At 34.6% G+C, this 23,505-nt stretch overlaps 4 protein-coding genes across 7 annotated transcripts; 3 read left to right on the plus strand and 1 right to left on the minus strand.

The window, feature by feature from the left end:
* Positions 1-1,774: 1,774 nt before the first annotated feature.
* On the plus strand, positions 1,775-6,412 carry LOC149692624 (poly(A) RNA polymerase GLD2-like). Its single transcript, XM_089868423.1, has 10 exons — positions 1,775-3,113; positions 3,548-3,837; positions 3,902-3,993; positions 4,055-4,118; positions 4,193-4,259; positions 4,333-4,409; positions 4,510-4,685; positions 5,264-5,397; positions 5,480-5,595; positions 5,703-6,412. The coding sequence occupies exons 1-10, from the start codon at positions 2,560-2,562 to the stop codon at positions 5,843-5,845; spliced, it is 1,713 nt and encodes a 570-aa protein (XP_089724549.1). The 5' UTR covers positions 1,775-2,559; the 3' UTR covers positions 5,846-6,412.
* Positions 6,413-6,962: 550 nt separating this feature from the next.
* ari-1 (E3 ubiquitin-protein ligase ariadne-1) lies at positions 6,963-12,352 on the plus strand. Its single transcript, XM_089868434.1, has 11 exons — positions 6,963-7,423; positions 8,442-8,509; positions 8,579-8,735; positions 8,810-8,902; positions 8,972-9,027; positions 9,099-9,272; positions 9,351-9,596; positions 9,699-9,840; positions 9,925-10,101; positions 10,275-10,387; positions 11,131-12,352. Exons 1-11 carry the CDS (start codon positions 7,211-7,213, stop codon positions 11,210-11,212), a joined length of 1,521 nt encoding a protein of 506 aa, XP_089724560.1. The 5' UTR covers positions 6,963-7,210; the 3' UTR covers positions 11,213-12,352.
* A 486-nt stretch (positions 12,353-12,838) lies between these two features.
* Scamp (secretory carrier membrane protein) lies at positions 12,839-16,094 on the minus strand. 2 transcript variants are annotated; one of them, XM_089868439.1, is made up of 7 exons: positions 15,875-16,094; positions 15,710-15,799; positions 15,404-15,635; positions 15,217-15,345; positions 14,795-15,053; positions 14,114-14,249; positions 12,839-14,027 (listed from the first exon to the last, which is right to left on the minus strand). In XM_089868439.1, the coding sequence occupies exons 1-7, from the start codon at positions 15,938-15,940 to the stop codon at positions 13,857-13,859; spliced, it is 1,083 nt and encodes a 360-aa protein (XP_089724565.1). In that variant the 5' UTR covers positions 15,941-16,094; the 3' UTR covers positions 12,839-13,856. The 2 variants fall into 2 exon arrangements, with proteins under 2 accessions (XP_089724565.1, XP_089724566.1); XM_089868440.1 differs by having other exon boundaries at positions 15,884-16,093.
* A 160-nt stretch (positions 16,095-16,254) lies between these two features.
* Upf1 (Upf1 RNA helicase) lies at positions 16,255-23,392 on the plus strand. Of its 3 annotated transcripts, none has more exons than XM_089868436.1 (14): positions 16,255-16,669; positions 17,188-17,333; positions 17,398-17,487; positions 17,544-17,892; positions 17,957-18,203; positions 18,263-18,376; positions 18,450-18,558; positions 18,630-18,837; positions 18,898-19,251; positions 19,316-19,673; positions 19,753-20,345; positions 20,896-21,160; positions 21,262-21,512; positions 21,602-23,392. In XM_089868436.1, exons 1-14 carry the CDS (start codon positions 16,481-16,483, stop codon positions 21,725-21,727), a joined length of 3,399 nt encoding a protein of 1,132 aa, XP_089724562.1. In that variant the 5' UTR covers positions 16,255-16,480; the 3' UTR covers positions 21,728-23,392. The 3 variants fall into 3 exon arrangements, with proteins under 3 accessions (XP_089724562.1, XP_089724564.1, XP_089724563.1); XM_089868438.1 differs by having other exon boundaries at positions 20,896-21,145; XM_089868437.1 differs by having other exon boundaries at positions 18,278-18,376.
* The last annotated feature ends 113 nt before the right edge of the window (positions 23,393-23,505 follow it).

Here is a 23,505-nt window from a genome sequence, read left to right on the forward strand (position 1 = left end):
AGTTTAGTTCAGTTTGTTGAGAAGTTGGAGGTACAGAGTTGCAACACCATGGAGTATTTATACCGTATAAATACTCCATGCGTATAAATTATACCGTTGCCTACGTTAATCAAGGCCTGTGCGCGGCGCCGATTTTTATTTTTATTTTGGCAATTTAAGTTGCCAAATTCTCTCACCTGAGGCGCTATTAGCTGGACCTAAATAATTTGAAATGTTCATTTTCTCGCGCTTGGAATTTTAAATACTCATTTTCGCGCTCGTTTTGGTCCAGCTATCAATGAAATCTCGCGGTAAAATAAGGAGAAAATAAGAAGTCGCGTTTCTTAAAAGTCCCCCTTCGAAACTACCGTGCACAGGCCTTGATTAACGTAGGCAACGATTATACGCTTCATAACACTCCATGTTTAAGGTTTGAACATTGAGTTGAGAAAATTACCACTAGAGTGGCCTTTGCATTTACCTGCCTATAGGGAAACAGCACGAACAATTCAGTGACGTCACCGGTTTGTAATTTTTTACCGCCCGATTTGAATTTTGAATCGGCCGCCATATTGTATGTGTCGCCCTCTACAAAAATACATTGAACTCTCGAAAGATGGTGCTATACTGTTGCGTTTTTGAGTGTAAAAGCAAAGCTGTTGCTGAAAGTCGTGAGAAATTCTTTAGAATTCCAAGAATAATAAGAAATCAAGGTAAAAAAACCTTGGATTTATCAACTTTTGGGACGTTATGGCCGGGTAATCATTTAAGCCTTGGCTCCAATTTACCGTATTTTTACAGTAAGGATTCTCATAATTAACCAATGAAATTTTTGCTATAGGGAAACAGCACGAACAATTCAGTGACGTCACCGGTTTGTAATTTTTTACCGCCCGATTTGAATTTTGAATCGGCCGCCATATTGTATGTGTCGCCCTCTACAAAAATACATTGAACTCTCGAAAGATGGTGCTATACTGTTGCGTTTTTAGGTGTAAAAGCAAAGCTGTTGCTGAAAGTCGTGAGAAATTCTTTAGAATTCCAAGAATAATAAGAAATCAAGGTAAAAAAACCTTGGATTTATCAACTTTTGGGACGTTATGGCCGGGTAATCATTTAAGCCTTGGCTCCAATTTACCGTATTTTTACAGTAAGGATTCTCATAATTAACCAATGAAATTTTTGCTATAGGGAAACAGCACGAACAATTCAGTGACGTCACCGGTTTGTAATTTTTTACCGCCCGATTTGAATTTTGAATCGGCCGCCATATTGTATGTGTCGCCCTCTACAAAAATACATTGAACTCTCGAAAGATGGTGCTATACTGTTGCGTTTTTAGGTGTAAAAGCAAAGCTGTTGCTGAAAGTCGTGAGAAATTCTTTAGAATTCCAAGAATAATAAGAAATCAAGGTAAAAAAACCTTGGATTTATCAACTTTTGGGACGTTATGGCCGGGTAATCATTTAAGCCTTGGCTCCAATTTACCGTATTTTTACAGTAAGGATTCTCATAATTAACCAATGAAATTTTTTCTATAGGCCTATACCTTTTTTTAGTTGTTTCGGCTAAGTTTCTAAATAATCTGATTTATCGAAATTAATTTGTTGATTTGCCATGTCTTCCACTATATTTATAAGGTGCTTTTTTCCAATAATTCACATACAACATGGCGGCCATTAAATAAAAACAAATCCAGAGGTCGCGGCTTCCGGGCGTGACGTCACTAGAAGGTCAAAAACCGCTTCATGCTGTTTCCCTATAGGCCTATACCTTTTTTTAGTTGTTTCGGCTAAGTTTCTAAATAATCTGATTTATCGAAATTAATTTGTTGATTTGCCATGTCTTCCACTATATTTATAAGGTGCTTTTTACCAATAATTCACATACAACATGGCGGCCATTAAATAAAAACAAATCCAGAGGTCGCGGCTTCCGGGCGTGACGTCACTAGAAGGTCAAAAACCGCTTCATGCTGTTTCCCTATTGGGGTACGTGGGAGTGGGACACTTTTGAAAACATTGAGACGGACGGCTTCCAAGTTTATCACGCGATGGTGTCGCCATCTCGAAGCTTAGATAAGAAATGTATAAATACATGTATTCTTGAAATCAGTCAAATTTCCCGCCTTTTCTTTTAGTTCCCTTGGTTGCATTGGGATGGCGCGACAAGCGCGTGATAATAGGGTGACTCTTCCCGCCTTTTCTTTTAGTTCCTTTGATTGCATCGGGATGGCGCTACAAGCGCGTGATAAAGTTAATTGGGTCTTCCCGCCTTTCCTTTTAGTTCCTTTGGTTGCATCGGGATGGCGCCACAAGCGCGTGGTATAGTTATAATTGGGTCTTATATCCTAGCGGATGGAAGACCACTCTAGTGGTAATTTGTAATTTTCTCAGCTCAATGGTTTGAATTCAAATTAGGTTGTCGTCTGCTTGTGAAGCCACATACACAATTTGACAGTGTTAGGGAAATGTTTACTGTTTAATTCCCACTTAATTCAGCTTTTAATTAGGGTTTTAATTAAAGAGAAATGAGTATTGACAGAGTATAGTCTGAGAAACATCATTAAGGATTAGCATCATGTACCACCATCAACACAGGACCTTTCACGTTCAGCAATGGGGACCTTACCCATATCCTCAACAGGGGCAACAAAATTTACAAATACATCCCGGAAACGTAAATAATATGACCAACATAACGAGAAGCGGTTCTCCAAATTCGCCAATTTACGTGACAAACTGCGCCACGTTTCCAGTTTTAACCCTAGAACAATTTCAATCACCACCACCCTATTACCCAGTTGGTCCTAATGGTGATAGGGGGTATCAAGTTGAATCTAGGCAAAGAATGAATCTAAAAGTTTGTTGCCCTTCTCCTGGTCCTGGACCATCTTTTCGGGAGGATTATAAAAAATCTGCAGGTTCCAACTACAGTTATAGTGGTCCAAGTCAGTCAAAATTAAAAGCAAAGACTATTGTTAAAAATGAACCCGAGGAGAAAGTTCCAAACACTCAGAAGATAAAGGAAGATAAATCTGTCAGTTCAGGTGGTGATAATTTCACTGAAGATACAAGTATTAAAAAGGAAATCAAAACTGAAGATAGTCAAGATTCAGAAAACAGAGGCTTAAAGTAAGAAATCTATTTCCAGTTCAAGTGAGATGAGACTAGAAGTACTGAGCTAACCAAATTCTTCACTTGGCGTAAGTGAATATTCTTGATAACACACGAACGGTTGGCCCTCTGGTGGCGGTTTCTGGATTTCCCCTAAAAAACGTGAGACGCTCGCGGTGGTAGACGGCCGAACTAGATTCAAGCACCCGCGTCCGTGTTCCGCGGCTTTAGGTTGAGGGGAAGGGGGTAAGAAATTTTTGGAACTCGACCAATTTTTTCTCTCTAGCGTAGGCGCGATTGAAGCGGCGTAAAATCCTCAAATTTGTTCACTAATGCCAGGATCTATTACCAATGCTAGAGCCCTTCACTTCTAGTCTCATCTCACTTCTGCTATTTCTTAGAAAGTTTTGAATGATAAAACAATACTACTAACTTTTTAAAAAAATTTTTAGACGTCAACATGATAGTGTTTTAGATGAAAAGAATGCCACTGATAGTTTAGATTCTCAAGCAAAACGTAGATTTCTTTTAAAAACTCCAGAGAAAGTTGAAACTCCCAAAAGTCCATCACATCTTATTGATGTGAAAGAGGAAGTTGTGTTCAAAGATGCCCCTTTGTTTCAAGAGTTATCGGAAGTTATTTGGAAAGTATATTTAAACAAAAGACAAAGTGAAGAAACTTTTACCAAAAAAATTCGTCTCAGGGATGCCTTATTTGAATTTTTAAAAAAATTATTCCCAAGTAAGATAATTGAAGTTAATTAATTAAGTTTAATCTTAATTAATTGGTATTATAACTTAATTAGCGTGTGGTTTATACATTGTGGGATCATCTTTAACTGGTCTCGGGGCTAATGGTAGTGATCTAGATATGTGTATCATGCTCTACCCTCATGAAGTAATTAATTAACTTAATTGTTTTGCCTATAAAACATTAGACATTAAAACATGCTCTTTAGATTAGGCAAGAAGTTCAAGCGATTAAAATTTTAAAAATAATTGCAGCTCAAGCTCACACTTGCCGTGAGTTAAATTAAATTAATTAGGGCTATTAAGTTTAGTTTAATTTAAGAGACATTATTGTTTTTAAACTATAGCTTTTATGGATGACCCCCAAGTAATTTTTGCCAAAGTGCCTATTTTAAAGTTTCAAGATCGTGTCAGGTATAATTAATAATTAATTAGATTTAATCCTCCCTTCTCTAATTAAGGAACTTAATTAAAATTATGGTTTCAGTGGTATAGATGTGGATTTGAATGTCAATAGCGCTGTTGGTATTAGAAATACTCAATTGCTAAACTGTTACTCTAGATGTAAGAAATTATATTAATTAATTTTACCTTTTTAGGCTTAGCATGATTAGAAATTAATTAATTAAATTTAATGAGTTTTCATTCAATTTCAAAACTATAGTAGATCACCGTTTAGCGCCTTTATCAATAATAGTCAAACTTTGGGCTAAACAGCATGATATAAATGATGCTAGGAACATGACCCTATCAAGTTATTCCCTAATTTTGATGCTGATTCATTATTTACAATGTGGTTGCAATCCCCCCGTTCTTATTTGTCTTCAAAAAGCAATGCCGGTAATTAATTTTAACATCATTAAAGGGAGGGTGAAGTGGAAAATCAAGTGATTTTTTATCGATTCTTCTACTAATTATAAGACCAGTCTGCATAGTGAAACATTCAGGAAATACAGACTCCGAATGATTTTAAAATTCAAATTAGATTCAGATTTTAAGGATAATTTTAAAGAAGGACCTCCGACCAATCGCGAAACGCCCTGCCTTTTTGTTAACAAAATTCTCGTGGCATGTTCCGTGTTGAATGAAATTTTTCACGAGATTTGATAAAATTTGCGCGCGACGTGACAATCGTGTCGCGAGACATGGAGTGTGCCACGAGAATTTTGTTAATAAAAAGGCAGGGCGTTACGCGATTGGCCGGAGGACCTTCTTTAAAATTATCCTTAAAATCTGAACCTAATTTGAATTTTAAAATCATTCGGAGCTGGTATTTGCTGAATGTTTCACTATGCAGGCTGGTCTTCTAATTAGTAGAAGAATCGATAAAAAATCACTTGATTTTCTACTTCGCCCTCCCTTTAGTGATATTTTAATTCTTACACTATTTTTATTTTGGTTTTTTGTGAACATTTTAGGATAAATTTCACCCAGAGTCTGACGTTAGACAATTAATCTTGAGGGAAGAAATCCCAAATTTTGTCTCTCAAAATAAGGAAAATTTTGGTCAATTGTTTCTGGGATTTTTAAACTATTATGGGAACATATTTGAGTTAGTTTTAAGTTTTAAAAAAATTTTTTTTACTGGTTAAAATTTTTTAACTAAAAATTCTTTTTTTTTTTTTTTTTGGTAGTTTTGATCGTAATGTTATATCTGTAAGATTAGGAACAGTTCTACCAAAAAACGTAGCTATGAATTGTCAGTCTCCCAATAATAATACTGCACAGTGGAAATTTATATGCATTGAAGGTATTTTAATTAATAATTATTAATTACTAATTAGTTTGAATTTTTTTATTTAAAAAATATTTTTTTTATTTTTTTTTTATTTTCCTTTGTTTATTATTTTTTTATAGAACCTTTTAGCAGAACAAACACAGCGCGTTCTGTTTTTGAGTATAATTCTTTTCAGCGCATTAAAAAGACTTTTAAAACCTCGTACAACACTCTGCTGGAAACCAAAATATTATCCTCCATTTTAAACATAAGTGGAACGTGAATAACGGAAGGAAATTATCAAATTATTAAGATCTCTTTAGTATTTGATGCTGCGAGGGATTTAGCCTCGTCTAAAGCATTTTCTTTATTTCAATTAAAACTAACAAGATCTTAAAGAAACCAGGTTTTTTTGCTTTTTTTTTTTAAAAAAAAAGGTCTGTAACTTTTTGATTCAGAAAAGGTAATTATTATAATTTATCGTCATCTGTCTCTTCCTAATCCCACGACCCCCTATATAAAAAAAAATGTTTTTATAAACGCAAAAAAATATATATAAAAAAATTTAAAACAAAAAAAAACCCCAAAAAAAAATATAAAAAAAATGAATTTTAAAAGTGTAGATGTATAAAATATGTAATTGTCTGTGAGTAACGGTGTGAACAACACAAGTGTATTTATTTTTTTGTAGGTGTGAAAAAAAAGGTATGAAAATTTTGTATAAAAAAAAAGGAACTAGTACATTGTTAAAAAAGTATATTACCGAACTTGTAATTCTGATTCGGTTATTTTTACAGATCGCTTTGTTACATCATCCTATTGTACAAAATAAAATCGAATATGAAATTATTTCTTTGTTTTTTTGGCTATGTTAGGCTTAGCACTCGCTCCTTTATGCCATTTTAGGCTTAGCACTCGCCCCTTTAGGCCATTTTAGGCTTAGAATTCGCCCCTTTAGGCCATTTTAGGCTTAGAATTCGTCCCTTTAGGCCATTTTAGGCTTAGAATTCGCCCCTTTAGGCCATTTTAGGCTTAGAATTCGCCCCTTTAGGCCATTTTAGGCTTAGAATTCGCTCCTATAGGCCATTTTAGGCTTAGAATTCACCCCTTTAGGCCATTTTAGGCTTAGAACTTGCCCCTTTAGACTATTTTAGGCCTAAGGTGAATGGTGTGTAAGGTTGTAATCTCAATTGTTTTCATTCCTTATCCAGAAAGAACTTTAAAGTCGTTATTTGAATGTTTTTAAGTTATTTTAAAATTTTCAAGGATGGTTTCGTCATATTACGACACGTAACTCGTGTCAAAACAATTTTCAAATTTCCCTTCCAGACGGGCGACCTTTTGAGGTGACGTTAGAAGTCACGTGCTGTGATAAGGCCAACTTGTTTCTGATTGGTTTGCCTTCCATAGTTGGCGTTGGCGGGAGAAGTTGTCCGTCGCGTCCACTCGTAGGAATAAATGGTAATGGATTCGACGTCGAAGTTAGGCCCGAATTAGGTTTACCTTAATCGCGATTATAATATAATAATTTATTTAATGTTTATGATAAATTAATTGTTCGTCATTTGTGTTCAAAATTGTTTATTCGAAAGTTGATTAAGAGAAATTTATGAAGGGCTAGTCGGAATTAGGTCTAAAGTAAAAACAAATGGATTTCGACGAGGACGTTCGTTATGATTCGGATTCCTTGGACTCTGGCAATGAATCATCGGACGTTGAAGATGATGTTGGTTTGGATCCAGAACCTTGCGTGGGTCCAGATAAAATGGAAATGGAAGAATTTCCATCTGAAGTACTTACAACCGAGCAAATTGTCCAACATATGATTGACTGTATAAAAGAGGTTAACAACGTTGTTGAGGTAACTATAATTTTTAAGGTTACAGTATCGTCAATGTTGCCAAGAAACTACATCTTGAGCTATAAGAGACCAAAACATAGGTCTTTGAGAAAGGTTATCTTAATTGAGAATTTCAGATGAATGATTTAGTGAAGGGTTAAGTTCTAATATAATTAAAAGGTTTATATATATAGTTAAGTAAATATAATGAAGCCAATGAGAGAGTAACGTAAATGGTACCAAACCACTACATCTTGAGCTATAAGAGACCAAAACAAAGGTCTTTGAGAAAGGTTATCTCAATTGAGAATTTCAGATGAATGATTTAGTGAAGGGTTAAGTTCTAATTTAATTAAGAGGTTTATGTGTAGTTAAGAAAATATAATGAAGCCAATGAGAGAGTTAACGTAAATGATACCAAACCATTACATCTTGAGCTATAAGAGACCAAAAAAGAGGTCTTTGAGAAAGGTTATCTTAATTGAGAATTTCAGATGAATGGTTTAGTGAAGGGTTAAGTTTTAAATATGATTGGAACGTTTATGTATAGAGTGCTGTCAGTTGTGACGTCAGATCCAAGGTTAAACGTCACGAGTCTGCCTTTAGCAATGGGCGGCCATGACAGTTACCGTTTTTTCTTTATGGGAAAACAGCGTGGGTGACGTCACACCGGCGCTTCTGACAGCACTCTATAGTTATGTGACTATAATGAAGCCAGTGAGAGAGTTACATAAATGATACCAATAAGAAATTGTGGAACTATTCAGTAGATCTTATAAATTTTTCTAAGGTTGTCTCGAAAAATTTCTCTAAGGTTATCTCGAAAAATTTCTCTAAGGTTATCTCGAAAAATTTCTCTAAGGTTATCTCGAAAAATTTCTCTAAGGTTATCTCGAAAAATTTCTCTAAGGTTATCTCGAAAAATTTCTCAAAAACATTAGCAGTCTTAAAAGTGTCAATATAGACCAAAGTCACTATTAGAAACTCTGAACTAAAAGACCTTGTTTTAAAATTAGTATTTTATTGTGTTAACTTAAAGATTCCTCCTACAATGACGAGAATATTGTTGAATTATTTTAAATGGGATAAAGAAAAACTTTATGAGAGGTCAGTTAAAGTGTTTAAACTCAAATACACTTTGGTGTAATTGATTCTGAGATTATTATCCTCAAAAAGGTATTATGATGGGGATCAAGATTCATTATTTCGAGAAGCTCATATTGTTAATCCTTACAAAAAACCCATTATGACTAAAAACCTTAAAAAACCTACAAGAAGTGGGGCTTTAGGAATGGAGGAATGTGAAATTTGCTTCAGAGATCTTCCATCTTCGGTAATTGACATTGAAACTTATTGAAAACCATCCAAGGATAGAGTTTTTAAAAGCTTTTACTCTTGTTTTGAAAGATGATGACGGGTTTAGCTTGTGGGCACAGGTTTTGTTCAGAATGTTGGACTGAATATCTCACCACCAAAATTATGGAGGAAGGGATGGGACAGGTATTTTATAAAAGATTTAATTGGGGTCTCTGTTAAATTAAATTAAGTCTAAAATTCATATATTTTAAGACTATTGCGTGTGCCGCTCATGGATGCGATATATTAGTAGATGATCAAACAGTCATGTAAGAAATTAGTCTCTCTGTAGATTAAATGACACGTGGGATTGTATCTTTATGATTTGGTGTTTATTTAGGAACCTAATATCTGACCCCAAGGTCAAACTAAAATACCAACACCTTATCACCAATAGTTTTGTTGAATGTAATAGACTATTACGATGGTGTCCTCAACCTTCTTGCAGCAATGCTATCAAAGTTCAGTACATAGACGCGCAACCAGTTAGTTGTTCGTGTGGCAATACCTTTTGGTATGATATTTTAAACCATTAAAGCTAGAAATTGTAGGAAAGAAAAGAAAAAACCCCATAATTTCAACTGTATTTAAGTTTTTCCTGCGGTGAAACTTGGCATGACCCGGTGAGATGTCATTTGCTTAAAAAGTGGCAAAAGAAATGTGACGACGACAGTGAAACTTCTAATTGGATCGCGGCCAATACCAAGGAATGTCCTAAATGTAACGTGACCATTGAAAAGGATGGAGGTTGCAACCATATGGTTTGCAAAAACCAAAATTGTAAAGCAGACTTCTGTTGGGTTTGCTTAGGACCTTGGGAACCTCATGGTTCATCTTGGTAATCTATATTACTAATTCAGAACAATGTTGTAAAGTTGTTGCCCAAAGATAGGAAACAATGTTGGCATTTGTAGAAGTGTTTTTTAACAATTTTTAAAAGGTATAACTGCAACCGTTATGATGAAGAAGAGGCAAAAGCCGCGCGTGATGCTCAAGAACGTTCTAGAGCCGCGCTTCAGAGGTACTTGTTTTATTGTAATAGATACATGAATCACATGCAGAGCTTGAAGTTTGAGCATAAGGTACTTCATTTTAATCCCTTCAAATTTGTAGAAAGTTAAATCATCCGGTGTTAATTGATTTGGGTTTTATTTTCATCTCTTTAGTTGTACTCCGCTGTTAAGGAAAAAATGGAAGAGATGCAACAGCACAATATGACGTGGATCGAAGTTCAATTCCTAAAAAAGGCTGTTGATGTTCTGTGCCAGTGTCGACAAACTTTGATGTACACCTACGTTTTTGCCTATTATCTTCGCAAAAATAATCAATCGGTCATTTTTGAAGTAAGTTATTATGTACTTCACCTTTTTTGGTCACTTGGTGTGGTAACTTTGGTTTTATCGTTAACTTGTTAAGTCTGTTATTGTTAAATTGGTTTTAAATTGTTTCTAATATGTTTTTTCCCTCCTTTTTTTTTTAATTTATCAATGTAATAAATAAATAAACATACAAACAGGATAACCAACGTGATCTAGAAAGCGCCACAGAAATGTTGTCGGAATACCTGGAAAGGGATATAACGCAGGAGAATTTGATGGATATCAAACAGAAAGTTCAAGATAAGTACAGGTAAGTCTAATAGGTAGTTTTATTGGTAAGAGTTGGACGCTGTGGTCCCCAGTCCCTGAATAAGTCAGGAATTGCGTCAAAGGTGGGATCAAGTGGGCTTAAAAATGGTCAGGCTCTAAGGGAAAACCTGGAAAGTCGGGCGGGACCTTGTCCTTAATGTAATTAATAAGTGATGAGAAACGTAAATTGGTTTGGTCAGAAGTGAGATGAGACTAGAAGTACTGAGCTAACGAAATTCTTCACTGGGCGAAAGTGAATATTCTTGATAACACACCAACGGTTGGCCCTCTAGTGGCGGTTTCTGAATTTCCCCTCCAAAACGTGAGACGCTCGCGGTGGTAGACGGCCGAACTAGATTCAAGCACCCGCGTCCGTGTTTCGCCGCTTTAGGTTGAGGGGAAGGGGGTAGGAAATGTTTTTGGAACTCAACCAATTTTTTTTCTCAGTCTAGCGTAGGCGCGATTGAAGCGGCGTAAAATCCTCAAATTTGTTCACTAATGCCAGGATCTATTACCAATGCTAGAGCCCTTCACTTCTATAGTAGTCTCATCTCACTTCTGATTTCGTACTTAGATCAACAAAAAATATCAATTACTCAGTTAAAACTCAAAGTTACGTAAAATATATGAAATCCATCCATATTTTTGATAAGATAAGTGTAGTAATAGAGGGTCTGGTTGTTAGATAAATAAAGGATGTGAGTAATCAGTAATCTAAGAGCGAAACATACTGTTATATCATAGGTATTGTGAAAGCCGTCGCAAAGTTCTTCTAGAACACGTACACGAAGGTTATGAAAAGGATTGTTGGGAATATACCGAATAAAATACAATAAGTAAATAAATTAACAAAAGAAACAAAACTTTAAAAAAAACGTACGTAAAGTTGGTTGGTTGGTGGTTTTTAAGAAGAAGGAGAATAAAAAATTAAAGGCTGTGCCTATAAATTCCTATCAGCTGGAACTTTTTTTAAGTAGCGTGGTGCAAAAACTCGAGTTTGGATATCAACTGATATATATTATATATATAGCAGCTTGATGGGGTAGAAAAAAATAAAAGTTTAAGGTGTATTATAATATAAATTAAGAACACTACAAAATAAATAAAAAAACAAAGAAGAGCTTTCCGTAATCCATATAGCCTTGTTTTTATAGAAGCACCAGCCCCTTTAAACAAAATTAAACATTAATTAATTGAGTTTATGGATGGAATTTTTGACGTGTTTCTTTTTTTTAACGCGAAAAATTTCCTATTTACCAAAGAAACCCAAATAAACTTAATAAATAACCTTTCTAAATTTTTAAGCTAATTTAGGAAACAATTTTTGTCTACGGTGAAAGGGGGAGTGTTTAATTTTTTTTTTTATTTTTTTTTTTTTCGTTATTTGTTATCGCAAGTTTTTATTAGAAAAACGAAATAATCACGTCACGAGAATCAAACGCGTAAGTTCAAATTAATCAGGCTTTAATGGAGACTTAAATTAAAATTGGAAAGTTAAGTTACGCTAATTGTTTTCTATTATTGACCCAATTCCAATTTTAGTCGTTTTTGTCTCATTTTGAAGGCTTTTTGATTAAACCAAACTGATTTATTTTTATTTTAGAAAGATATTTTTTATTATTTGGGTTAAATTTAATTATTTTTTTTTGGAAAAGCCTAACTTTTTTGTCCCCCCCCCCCCTTGGCAAAAACATTTCTCTAACCCTTAAATATACAAAAATTGGCTTCTAAAAACGAACGAAATTACGCATTTAATTATTATGAAATAATTAATATTTAAAATTAAACTAAGCCCCCAAGTAATAAAATATTTTGGAAAGCGGTTGTAAAAAAAATAAGAATACAAACTAAAACGAAAAAAAAAAATTCGCTGTATATGAAAAAAATTTAATGTGTGTAATTTATAATTGTCATCTTTTCTGAGATTTTCAGATAAAAATTTAAAATAAAAACTACTTGTAGCAAATATCATGATGTTACTGGATTAATCGCAATTAATTTAGATTGTTAATTGCGTAGGTCATCAGGAGCTGCTGGGAAAAGTTGGGGCCATTATTTAGGCCTTGGTCTCAACAAATTATTTGATTTATTTCTGATAATTGGGCCTTGGTCACAACAAATTATTTCTGATAATTGGGCCTTGGTCACAAACTCTCAACAAATTATTTCTGATAATTGGGCTTTGGTCAAAAATTATTTCTGATAATTGGGCCTTGGTCACAACAAATTATTTTTGATAATTGGGCCTTGGTCACAACAAATTATTTTTGATAATTGGGCCGTGGTCACAACAAATTATTTCTGACATTTGGGCCTTGGTCACAACAAATTATTTCAGATATTTGGGCCTTGGTCACAACAAATTTCTGACATATGGGCCTTGGTTAAATTGTGGATTTAATTACTCTTCTATAGTTTGATCGGCCTAAAAGTTAATTAAAGAAAGACCAAATTAATTTCCGACACATTTTATTTCTCAAAACAAAATCTGTACAAGTTTATTTTGCTAAATATTGGTGAATCAAAAAAACAAAAAGTACACAAAATAATAGAAAAGGCTTAGAAATCTTAATTGAAAAATAGAAATTAATTAATTTGTAACCCTTGATTACGCTATGCTATACTATATAAACAAACTTAGAAACTAACAAACAATTTAAAATTAATTAAACATTAGCTACAATAATAATTAATAATAGAGAAAAATAAGAGATATTAAAAATATAATGAGATAAATCACAGATGAATATAATTATTTAGTTAATTAATTATACAAGAAAATATTTAATTAATTAATTTACCTCCTTTAAACCCCGTAAAACAATTAAATTAAGTGTTTTTAATTCTTAAAAATGCTATTTCTCTGTGATTAATTTTCATTTAATTATAATTAGGGTACCATCAAAATTCATTAGGTGTTTTTTTTGTTTGTTTTCTTTTTAAATAGTACAATTATTTATTTTAATTACAATTGGTATTTTTTTTTTAATTATTTTTAGTTAAAAGGAAGGGCTACACTTAATAATTAATATTTATTAACTTTTTTTTATTTAATTAATAATTAAGTTTTTAAAGAGATGCTTGAATAACATTTGTGTGCTTTGGTGGTGAAAAATCATCATTAACAAAGTGGTTGATTAATTAAGTTTGTTCCAGTTTGGGTTGGACTTAATGAAGCTTTAACTACAATTAATAATTAATTCTGAGGGTAAGTTTTTAATTAGATTAATTAAACTTAAGAATTAGTTTATGAATTATTTTCCCTTTAATTTTTGACAGTTATTTTATTTTTTTTTACTAACAACAAAAACTTAATTATTTTAATTTTATTAATTATCCAATTAGAATCTTTAAATTGTTTTTTATGTTGTTTTTAATTGGTTACAGATATTATTTTAATTACATTGATAATTGAAAGGGGGGATTATTATTGATTTGTTGTTGAAGGTTTTTAACTTTTTATATTTATTCTAGTAGCGATTTTGTCCACCGCTAAATGTTTGCTGAACAGCAGTTCGAGCTGCTCCAGCTGCAACATTTGTGGCAGCATTTTGGACGTGCTCATTTCTCAATACTCCACTGGTGAATTCTTCTTGGGCTTTGGCAAAACTAGCTCCGGTACTGCGGTAAATTCGGTGTACCTTTAAAATTAAAGAAGAAAACAGAAAAATTAATAATTAACTTTGTCCCTTCAAAAGTAAATTAAATTAAATTAATTAATGACAACCTTAATCAGCAAGACAAAGTTCATCAATGAAGCCATTCCCCACAAGAATCCAATGATGACACTAATCCCTCCAACAGCGTAGTTACTCGCAGAACCCGGTGAAGCTGAGATGATAGTGATTCCATTTATAATTCCACTGGAATTTAAATTATCAATTAATTTTTTTAATTGAAGTTATTAAACTATTATCATGGATGAAGAATGCGCGTGAGGAAATTTGTTTTCACTCTACAGGATCGGCAACTCCCTATCTCGAACCACAGCTTATTCTGTGTATACTCTGTTACAACATCGGTTGTCAGCACGCACAAAGCTAGGTCTCTATGTAACCTAGCCTTGCGCGTGCTGACAAGAGACAAAAAACTTCAGGATTTAAAATATCCGCGAGGTTTTTTAGCTCAATTTCACACGTATTTGAAACTAAGGCCTAGAGGTCCGTGCACTCGAGCTAAAAAACTCGCGGATGCTTTAAATCCTGAAGATCCTGAAGTTTTTGGTCTCTTGACAGCACGTACAAAGCTACGTTACATAGTGACCTAGCTTTACGCGTGCTGACAACCGATGTTGTAACAGAGTATATACAGAATAAGCTGTCGTTCGAGATAGGGAGTTGCCGATCCTGTAGAGTGAAAATAAATTTCCTCACGCGCATTCTTTATCCATGCTATTATTAAATGTTACCAAGATCCAACTCCGGGTATTCCCACGGCGTAGATGGTGCACAAAACAAATTGGAAGAAAAAAACAAAAAAGAAAACCATAAAGTTGAAGGAGCTATCACTTCTAAAGGCTTTGTACAAAGGACGAAACCAGCAGAGAAAAGACAAGGGGGTAAAGAGCACTAAAGCCAAGATTGAAAATCCAAAGGTGGTGAATCCATTGTTGGTAACCATCATTGTCAATGCCCCCAACAGATTGAGACACAAGGTGCAAACGTAAACTTTAAAATAAATTTTCAATATTAGTCTATATTATTTTGATGCTACATTAGTTTACAGACTAGGAGGATTCATACCATTAACATAAGGAGGTGCAACACGCAAGGCCTCCTTGTGAAAATGGTATTAATACTCCTAGTCTGTAAACTATGAATAATTCCTTACACATCCAAAGGTAATAAACTGCGCGAACTAATCTTTGAAATTCCAATGGAATATCAACTGCAATATCCTGATAGAAACAAGGTTGAACGCAACAACGTGCCGGTAATGGTGGCCAATTATTAGCTCTTGCTATATTAATGAAAATTTAACATATATATATTGGAATTTAATCAGATTATAAGCTTACCATTAAATGGTTGCATGTTTCTTAATGCTTCTTCTTTGGCTTGTAATTCAGCGGCTTTTCTTTCTAGTTCTTCTTGCCTTCTTTGAAGCTCAGCCGTATTAACAGCTTGGGCAGCTGTAGGGGTATAAGCCGGTGGAGGTTCCGCAACTGGCTTCATCATAGCAGGTTGGTTAGTAGTATCTTGCCCAGTTGGTTTCTGATACTGCGGGATATTTGCAGCTTGTCTGGTCTCCTAATTACAAAAGTTAATTAATTTATAGACTAAACTAAATCCCTTAGAAAAATAAGAAGACTTAGTCAACTAACATTTTGGGGCTGATTAGCAAATGGGTTATAATCATCTAGTCCAGTGTTTACTCTAGTGGTCTGATTCGTTACTTGCGTGATTGCTGGGTCCTAAATATTAATTAATTTAATTTTTTTGGATAATTTTTGTCGTTAATGGGCTTGGCCAGATTGTAGAAAACTCACTGTACTCACAGCAAAAGGGTTGTTTTCTTGAGGATCTCCGAATGGATTTACGTCAAAACCCGACATTTTTCCGCTTTTATTGGGTAGGTTTATTTAAAAATAAAACATAAGATGTTTCTTTGAGGTAATTTACTTTTAATTTAATTTAAACTTCATTATTTTAAATGTTGTTAAACAAAGATCATTTCTCGGCGATTGGCGTATGTCACCACTTCGCTTGTCGACTACGAAAGAACCAATCACGTGACGTGACTCGGGGCGAGGGTCAAGTGAAGCGTCAACATAAGCCGAGTAAAGAACGCTAACCTACCAAGGGTTCTCGTCTTAGTGCTATACGAGCTGAGCAAAAGGGATGCCTTCCTGACTCTTTTTATAGCGGCTCTTTGGGAAGTGGAACGTCATACTGTGACGTCATCGTGACTCAAACCAATCGGATTTTTTCTTATCAAATATGGCGACAGCAGCGAGGAAACGAGGCGTAAGATTTTTCGGATCTCCGCTAAAGTTTAGTTTTAGCACGGGATTTATTTAGTTTATAATTAAATTTTTACCGTTAAATAACCGAGTTGAAACCTTACTATAATCGTGCGTTAAAATAATCTAAATATGAGTGTGGACGCTTACGGACCGAGCTCCCAAACACTGACCTTTTTGGACCCGGAGGAAGGCACCGAGTTAGGCTTACTTGGAGCCGATACCCAAGGCTCAGAGTTCGATTTTACCGATTTTACTCTACCTTCTCAAACCCAAGCCTCGCAGTTAGATCATGCCAAGACTCACATTTCAAGATCTCAAGTAAAAACAATATTTTCTTTTAATTTCATTTAATATCATTACGGAATTACCATAGTCAAAAATGAAATATATGAACCATCCTTATGCTAAGAGCTATTCTGTGGTAGCCCTGTCTGTGATTGTAGTTTGTACCCAGGCAGCCAGGCTACTAGTGTTACAGGGTTCGTACGGAACCTGGATAAGTCAGGGATATGGAAAATAGGGGAAAAAGTCAGGGATAAGTCATGGGATTTAAAAGTTTTTCCTAAAAAGTCAAGAGATACATCAGGGATTTCATTTGGTATATCAAACCATGCTTCGAGCAATGCTAAATATGAGACAGGTGTGATGAATTGGGCTCCTTAAACACCTTTAAATGGTCAGGGATATTGCCAAAATTTGGTCAGGGATAACCTGGAAAAGTCAGGGATTTTCAATATATAAAAATTTCTTCCGAACCCTGTGTTAAAATTGTCGGAAAACTATTGTTAAATTGAGTGTTTCCGTGTTAAGTTTGCGCGTTCAATCCTCTAATTTAGATAAATGGTAATGAAATACACGTTCCTGCCCATAATGGCTTGGAAAGAGATGTTGCCGGAGTTACTCAAGGCCTGGGGGAATTAACATTTGAAGAGGATGATGAAGATCAATATTATAATAAAGATTTACCTGATCACGCGTGCAAGTAAGCTTATAATGTTTATATCTAAATCCATCTATCAGGTATTAACGTTTTTGTTTGGGTTAAGATATTGTGGCATTCATGACCCCAGTTGCGTTGTTCAGTGTAATGTTTGTAAAAGATGGTTTTGTAATGGAAGAGGGAATACTTCCGGAAGGTAATATATCAACTAAAACGGTTAAACCCTGAACTAATTGGGGGGGATTTTTTTAGTCATATTATAAACCACTTAGTCCGAGCCAAACACAAGGAAGTAACTCTTCACAAAGATGGACCTTTGGGAGAAACTGTTTTAGAATGTTACAACTGTGGTTGCCGCAATGTCTTTGTGTTGGGATTTATCCCAGCCAAAGCGGAATCTGTCGTTGTATTACTTTGCAGGCAACCTTGCGCCGCTCAAAGTAGTCTAAAGGATATGAATTGGGATCCTGAACAATGGAAACCCCTTATTAATGACCGCTGCTTCTTATCATGGCTTGTCAAAGTTCCTCAAGAACAGGAACAACTCAGGGCTAGACAAATAACTGCTCAACAAATAAATAAACTTGAGGAATTATGGAAGGTAGTAACAGTTTTTCAAGAATTCAAGAAAATGTTGAGGAGATATAACGTATCCTTATCGTTAGGACAATGTTGATGCTTCTTTCCAAGACCTGGAAAAACCGGGAGTAGATGAAGAACCTCAACAGGTTCTCTTACGTTACGAAGATGGCTACCAATATCAAAATATATTTGGACCTTTAGTCAAGATGGAGGCTGATTATGATAAAAAGTTGAAAGAGTCTCAAACTCAGGACAATATTGAAGTTCGTTGGGACATTGGATTAAACAAAAAGATGATTGCCTACTTCACCATTGCTAAATCTGATACTGGTATATTTTAAAATTCAATATTAGGTGTGTTTTTCTGGATATTAATGATTACAGTGAAGCTATTTTCATGTCAGATATGCGCCTGATGCACGGAGATGAACTTAGACTCCGTTATTTGGGAGAATTGCATAAACCTTGGTCTGGAGTTGGACACGTTATTAAAATACCTGATAGTATCCTTTTTATTTAAGACTAAGGAAATAAATTGTTCCTTCTCCAGTTTTTTATACTTAATTTAAACTAAAGATTACAGTGAAGAAGTTGGGATTGAAATGAAAACAAATTTAGGAGTTCCTTCCGAATGTACTTCAAACTTTGTTGTTGATTTTGTTTGGAAGTCCACTTCTTTTGATAGGTACATTGTTTTTTCATAGTTTTACTGTTTTAGTTTGATGATTTAGCTGTAATTTATTCAAATTAAATCAGGATGCAAGCTGCCCTTAGAAAATTCGCTGTTGATGAGACATCAGTCTCGGCTTATATTTACCATAAACTTTTGGGACACGAAGTTGAGGATGTCGTCATTCGTTGTCAACTTCCAAAGCATTTCTCCGCCAACAATTTACCAGAATTAAATAGATCCCAAGTTTACGCTGTTAAACATTCATTACAAAGACCTTTATCCCTCATTCAAGTATGTTTCATTGATACTGATGTCCAAACACGAATTAATCAACATAACTTGATTCTTCAGGGACCTCCTGGTACAGGGAAAACCGTCACTTCCGCCACCATAGTTTACCATCTGGTCAGACAAAATAATGGACCAGTTTTAGTTTGTGCCCCTAGTAACATCGCTGTAGACCAATTGACTGAGAAAATTCATAAAACTGGTTTGAAAGTGGTCAGACTCTGCGCCAAGAGTCGAGAAGCCATCAATTCGCCCGTTTCTTTCTTGGCTTTGCACAATCAAATTAGGAATATGGAGGGTAGTCATTCTGAACTTCACAAACTTCAACAATTAAAAGATGAAACTGGAGAACTTTCATCTGCGGATGAAAAACGTTATAGAATGTTGAAGAAGGCTTGTGAAAAAGAACTTCTGGAGGTAAAATAAGTTAAAATAGACAATTTGTAATGTCCAAGATTATTAAACTTCGATTTTTAATTAGGCTGCTGATGTTATATGCTGCACTTGCGTTGGTGCTGGTGATCCTCGACTGGCGCGTTTTAAATTTCATTCAATTTTAATTGACGAGAGTATGCAAGCTACTGAACCGGAATGTATGGTTCCAGTAGTCTTAGGAGCTAAACAATTAATTCTTGTCGGAGATCACTGCCAATTAGGCCCAGTTGTTATGTGCAAAAAGGCCGCCAGAGCCGGTCTTTCGCAATCTCTCTTTGAAAGATTGGTTGTATTAGGGATTCGACCTTTAAGACTTGAAGTGCAATATCGTATGCATCCCCAATTATCTAAATTTCCATCCAATTTCTTTTACGAGGGTTCCTTACAAAATGGTGTCTATGCTGGTAAGTATTGAAACTTGTACTTTTAAACCATTTTAATTGTTGGCCTACAATAATGACTGATTTTAATTTAATGTTTTAGACGAGAGAAAAATGAAGGGCGTCGATTTTCCATGGCCCCAACCGGATAAACCAATGTTTTTTTACGCTTGTCAAGGACAGGAAGAAATTGCCGGATCTGGAACTTCATATTTGAATAGAACTGAAGCTGCTTTGGTTGAAAAGATCACCACAAGATTCTTAAAATGCGGAGTTAAGCCCGAACAAATTGGGATTATTACTCCATATGAAGGACAGAGGGCTTATCTTGTGCAGTACATGCAATATAATGGATCATTACACGCTAAACTGTATCAAGAAATTGAAGTTGCAAGTGTAGACGCTTTTCAGGGAAGAGAAAAGGATTTGATTATAATGTCTTGCGTCCGGTCAAATGAGCATCAAGGAATTGGGTTCTTGAATGATCCCAGACGTTTAAATGTAGCTCTAACTCGAGCCAGATTTGGAATTATTATTGTGGGAAATCCAAAAGTTCTTTCAAAACAACCATTGTGGAATCATCTCCTATCTTTTTATAAGGAGAATAAGGTCCTGGTTGAAGGACCGCTTAATAATTTAAAGGAAAGCATGATTCAATTCAGCAAACCTCGAAAATTGGTCAACACCATAAATCCAGTAAGTAAAATACCGCCACAAAAGAGAGCGAAATAGGAATTCGCGCCAAAATCTAGTACCGAGGCTTAGTAGGAATTTGCGCCAAAATCTAGTATGGAGGCTTAGTAGGAATTCGCGCCAAAATCTGGTACCAAGGCTTAGTAGGAATTCGCGCCAAAATCTAGTACCCAGGCTTAGTGGGAACTCCTGCCAAAATCTAGCACCAAGGCCTAGTGGGAATTCGCGCCAAAATCTAGCACCGAGGTTTAGTGGGAATTCGCGCCAAAATCTAGCACCAGGCTTAGTGGGAATTCGTGCCAAAATCTAGTACCGAGGCTTAGTAGGAATTGGCGCCAAAATCTCAAGGAGCCCCTTAAAGTTATAACCGAGTTTAAACTAAGAAATATTCTTTCTATATTGAAAATATTAGTTAAATCGAAGAATTTAACATATATTTAACTAAGTTATTACATTATTTTAATGAGTAATCGTATAATTATTAAGATTTAAACCGATTGAGGTGTCTTAAGCCTACCAACTCTTACCATTTTTTTTTTTTTTTTAACCTTAGGGCGGCCATTTCATGAACACAACTATGTTTGACGCGAGAGAAGCCATGATACCGGGCAGCGTTTACGACCGTTCTTCTCACTTAAACGGAGGCCCGCCCTTTTTTAATCGTACCCACGACCAAATATCATATATTAGCCCAGAAAGAGCTCAAGGCAACGTGGCTAATTTACCCGTACCTATTGGAATGTTCATGAATATGGCCCACATTCCGCCACGTTTCTATAATCAGCACCAACAGGCGCTGCAAGGTAACCAGAACTTAAGTGAGCGAATGAAATTGATTATTTTTTCTCTTTAAAAAAAACAGAAAAACCTTTTTAATGGTAAGTACTAATTTGAATTCTTGTTAAATAATTGTTTTCAGCTCGTCAAATGCAACGAAATAGAGGAAATAATCGCAGAAATAATACCGGAAGACAAAATAGAATGTCGCGTAGCGGACAAAACGGAGCCAGTTTGAATTTATCCCAACCAGGGTTTAATAGTCAAGCCTCTCAAGATATGACCTTCTCTCAAGGACCTTTAACTCAAGGTCAGCTCAGTATGAGCCAAATGAGTCAACCAACTTTCCCTGGTCTTTCGCAACCCGGATTATCTCAACCAGAGCTTTCTCAGGTCAGTTTTAATCTAATTTAAATAAACTATCTATCATTCTAGGTCAAAATTTCGATAGAACTTGAAGGAAATCTCGTTTATCTTTACAGGATAGCTACTTGGTTGACGAACTTAGGTCCCAAGCGGAAGGAATGCTGTCTCAAGATTCAACTTATCAGGGAGACCGAGCTTATTTCGCGGCTTCTCAAGGTGGTCAGTTTTCACAACCCTACTGAAAAAAGGGGTCAAGATGGAAGGTGACGATTCGTATCCCACTGGTCACCAGCGTGAATCAACAATAAATTAAACAAGTAAGAGACGGAAAAAAAACAAAATTGATGGATGGATAGAAGGGAGGTTAAAAAAAAATATAAATAAAATCAAAAATGGAGACATAGCATTAAATCATAAACAAAAAACATCAGTTTCGGAAGAAGAAATAAAAAAAGTAAATATTTGAATTTTTAAAAAAAAAACATGTGAGGAAATTTAAATAAACAAACAAAATGGAGGAAAGAAACAAGCATGCACGAAATAATAATAAAAAAAAAGCATTTCAAAATAAGTAAACGTAACTCTTCTGACTGACGAGACAAGCAGAAATAAACAAACAAACGAAAACCAAAATCAAACGGAAATATAAAATAAAAAATAAAAAAAATAACAGCTTTTTTGTTTTTAAACGCAAACAATTTATGGGTCCCCTACTTGGCTGGCGGAATGAATAAAATTGAGCGATTGTTTCTTTTTTATTTAAACAAACAATCAAATAAAATAGAACGAAGCTCGTTAAAGTAATGATAGTAAGGAAAGTATGATGAAAAATAATCCTTTCCCATCGTGGGAAAATGAGAAAAGAAGATAAAAACTAAGCTAACTGCTTGATCTAAAGAATCAATGAGTAGACAAACTCGGTTGGTCAATTGAGTTGACCCCCTTCGCTGCTACGGAGAAATTTAATTTACAATTCTTTAAAAAAAAAAGGATTCAAAAGAAACAAATATGGTTGAAAAATTATATTTTCTAGAACGCCTTAGGTTGGATTTTTCTTTTTTTTTTTAATTTTCAAAACGAAAACCCGGCATTTTTTGACCCTTTTATAAATGAACAAGCGGTTTTTAGGAATGGTTTTTTTCCGCGACTCTTGTTTTTATTAGAATTTTTTTTTTTTTTTGATGGGAAATGAATTTGAATTTAAAAACTTCGGGGAAATAAACCAAAAAAAAAGAAAAAAAAATTTACATATCGCATATTGAAAGCTTAAATTCCTGCCCACTGTGAGAAAACAAACAAACAAACAAAAATGTAACGCAATTTTTCTCTCAACTATTTAAATATTTGTCGCAATGGGGTTTTTAAAAAAAAAAAAACGCACGTCTGAGTATAACAAACAATCTTAGAAGAAGTAAACAAACAAATTATCGCGTAAACTTTAAAAAAAAAACAACTTTTTTTTTGTCCGGAAATCAGAGATGAACTTTGACCCTGTAATTTATTTTTGTTCAATAGTTAATAGTTATTAACTATTTTTTTTTTTTCTATTGGAGAAATGTTACGCGCCAATTAATTAAATTTTAATTTCCCACTCGAAATTTTATTTGTTTAACTAAAAGATTTTGTAAATAAATGGGGGATTCGATTGAAAAATACTAATACTAAAATAGTTAACGCGGTTTATGAGAAATTTTGCGTATTCTTTCAGGGGAAAAGGGGTTTGTTAATTAAATGGTGTATTATAGAATCGCTTTTTTGACTATTATTTTTGTTTAAATACATTGTAGTAATATGTATTAGGTTTTTTTTTCTCCTCATTTTTTCAAGATGTACTTTTTCTTGTCTGTTTATAGAAATGGTAAGAGAATTTCTGTAGTAAGTTGGTAATAAACACGTTATATCCATAATTTTCCAATAGCTTTATTGGTACCAGCCTGTTCTTTCAGCGGTCTTATAGGGAAGTTAACAATACTGGTTCGTTTCATCTTCTTGGTATTGTTAACGACGTAAAACCATAGTG

This window comes from Phalangium opilio, unplaced genomic scaffold (genome assembly GCF_054372755.1).
Source record: "Phalangium opilio isolate 3A_F unplaced genomic scaffold, DU_Popi_V2 ptg000024l_1, whole genome shotgun sequence".
NCBI lineage: Eukaryota > Metazoa > Arthropoda > Arachnida > Opiliones > Phalangiidae > Phalangium > Phalangium opilio.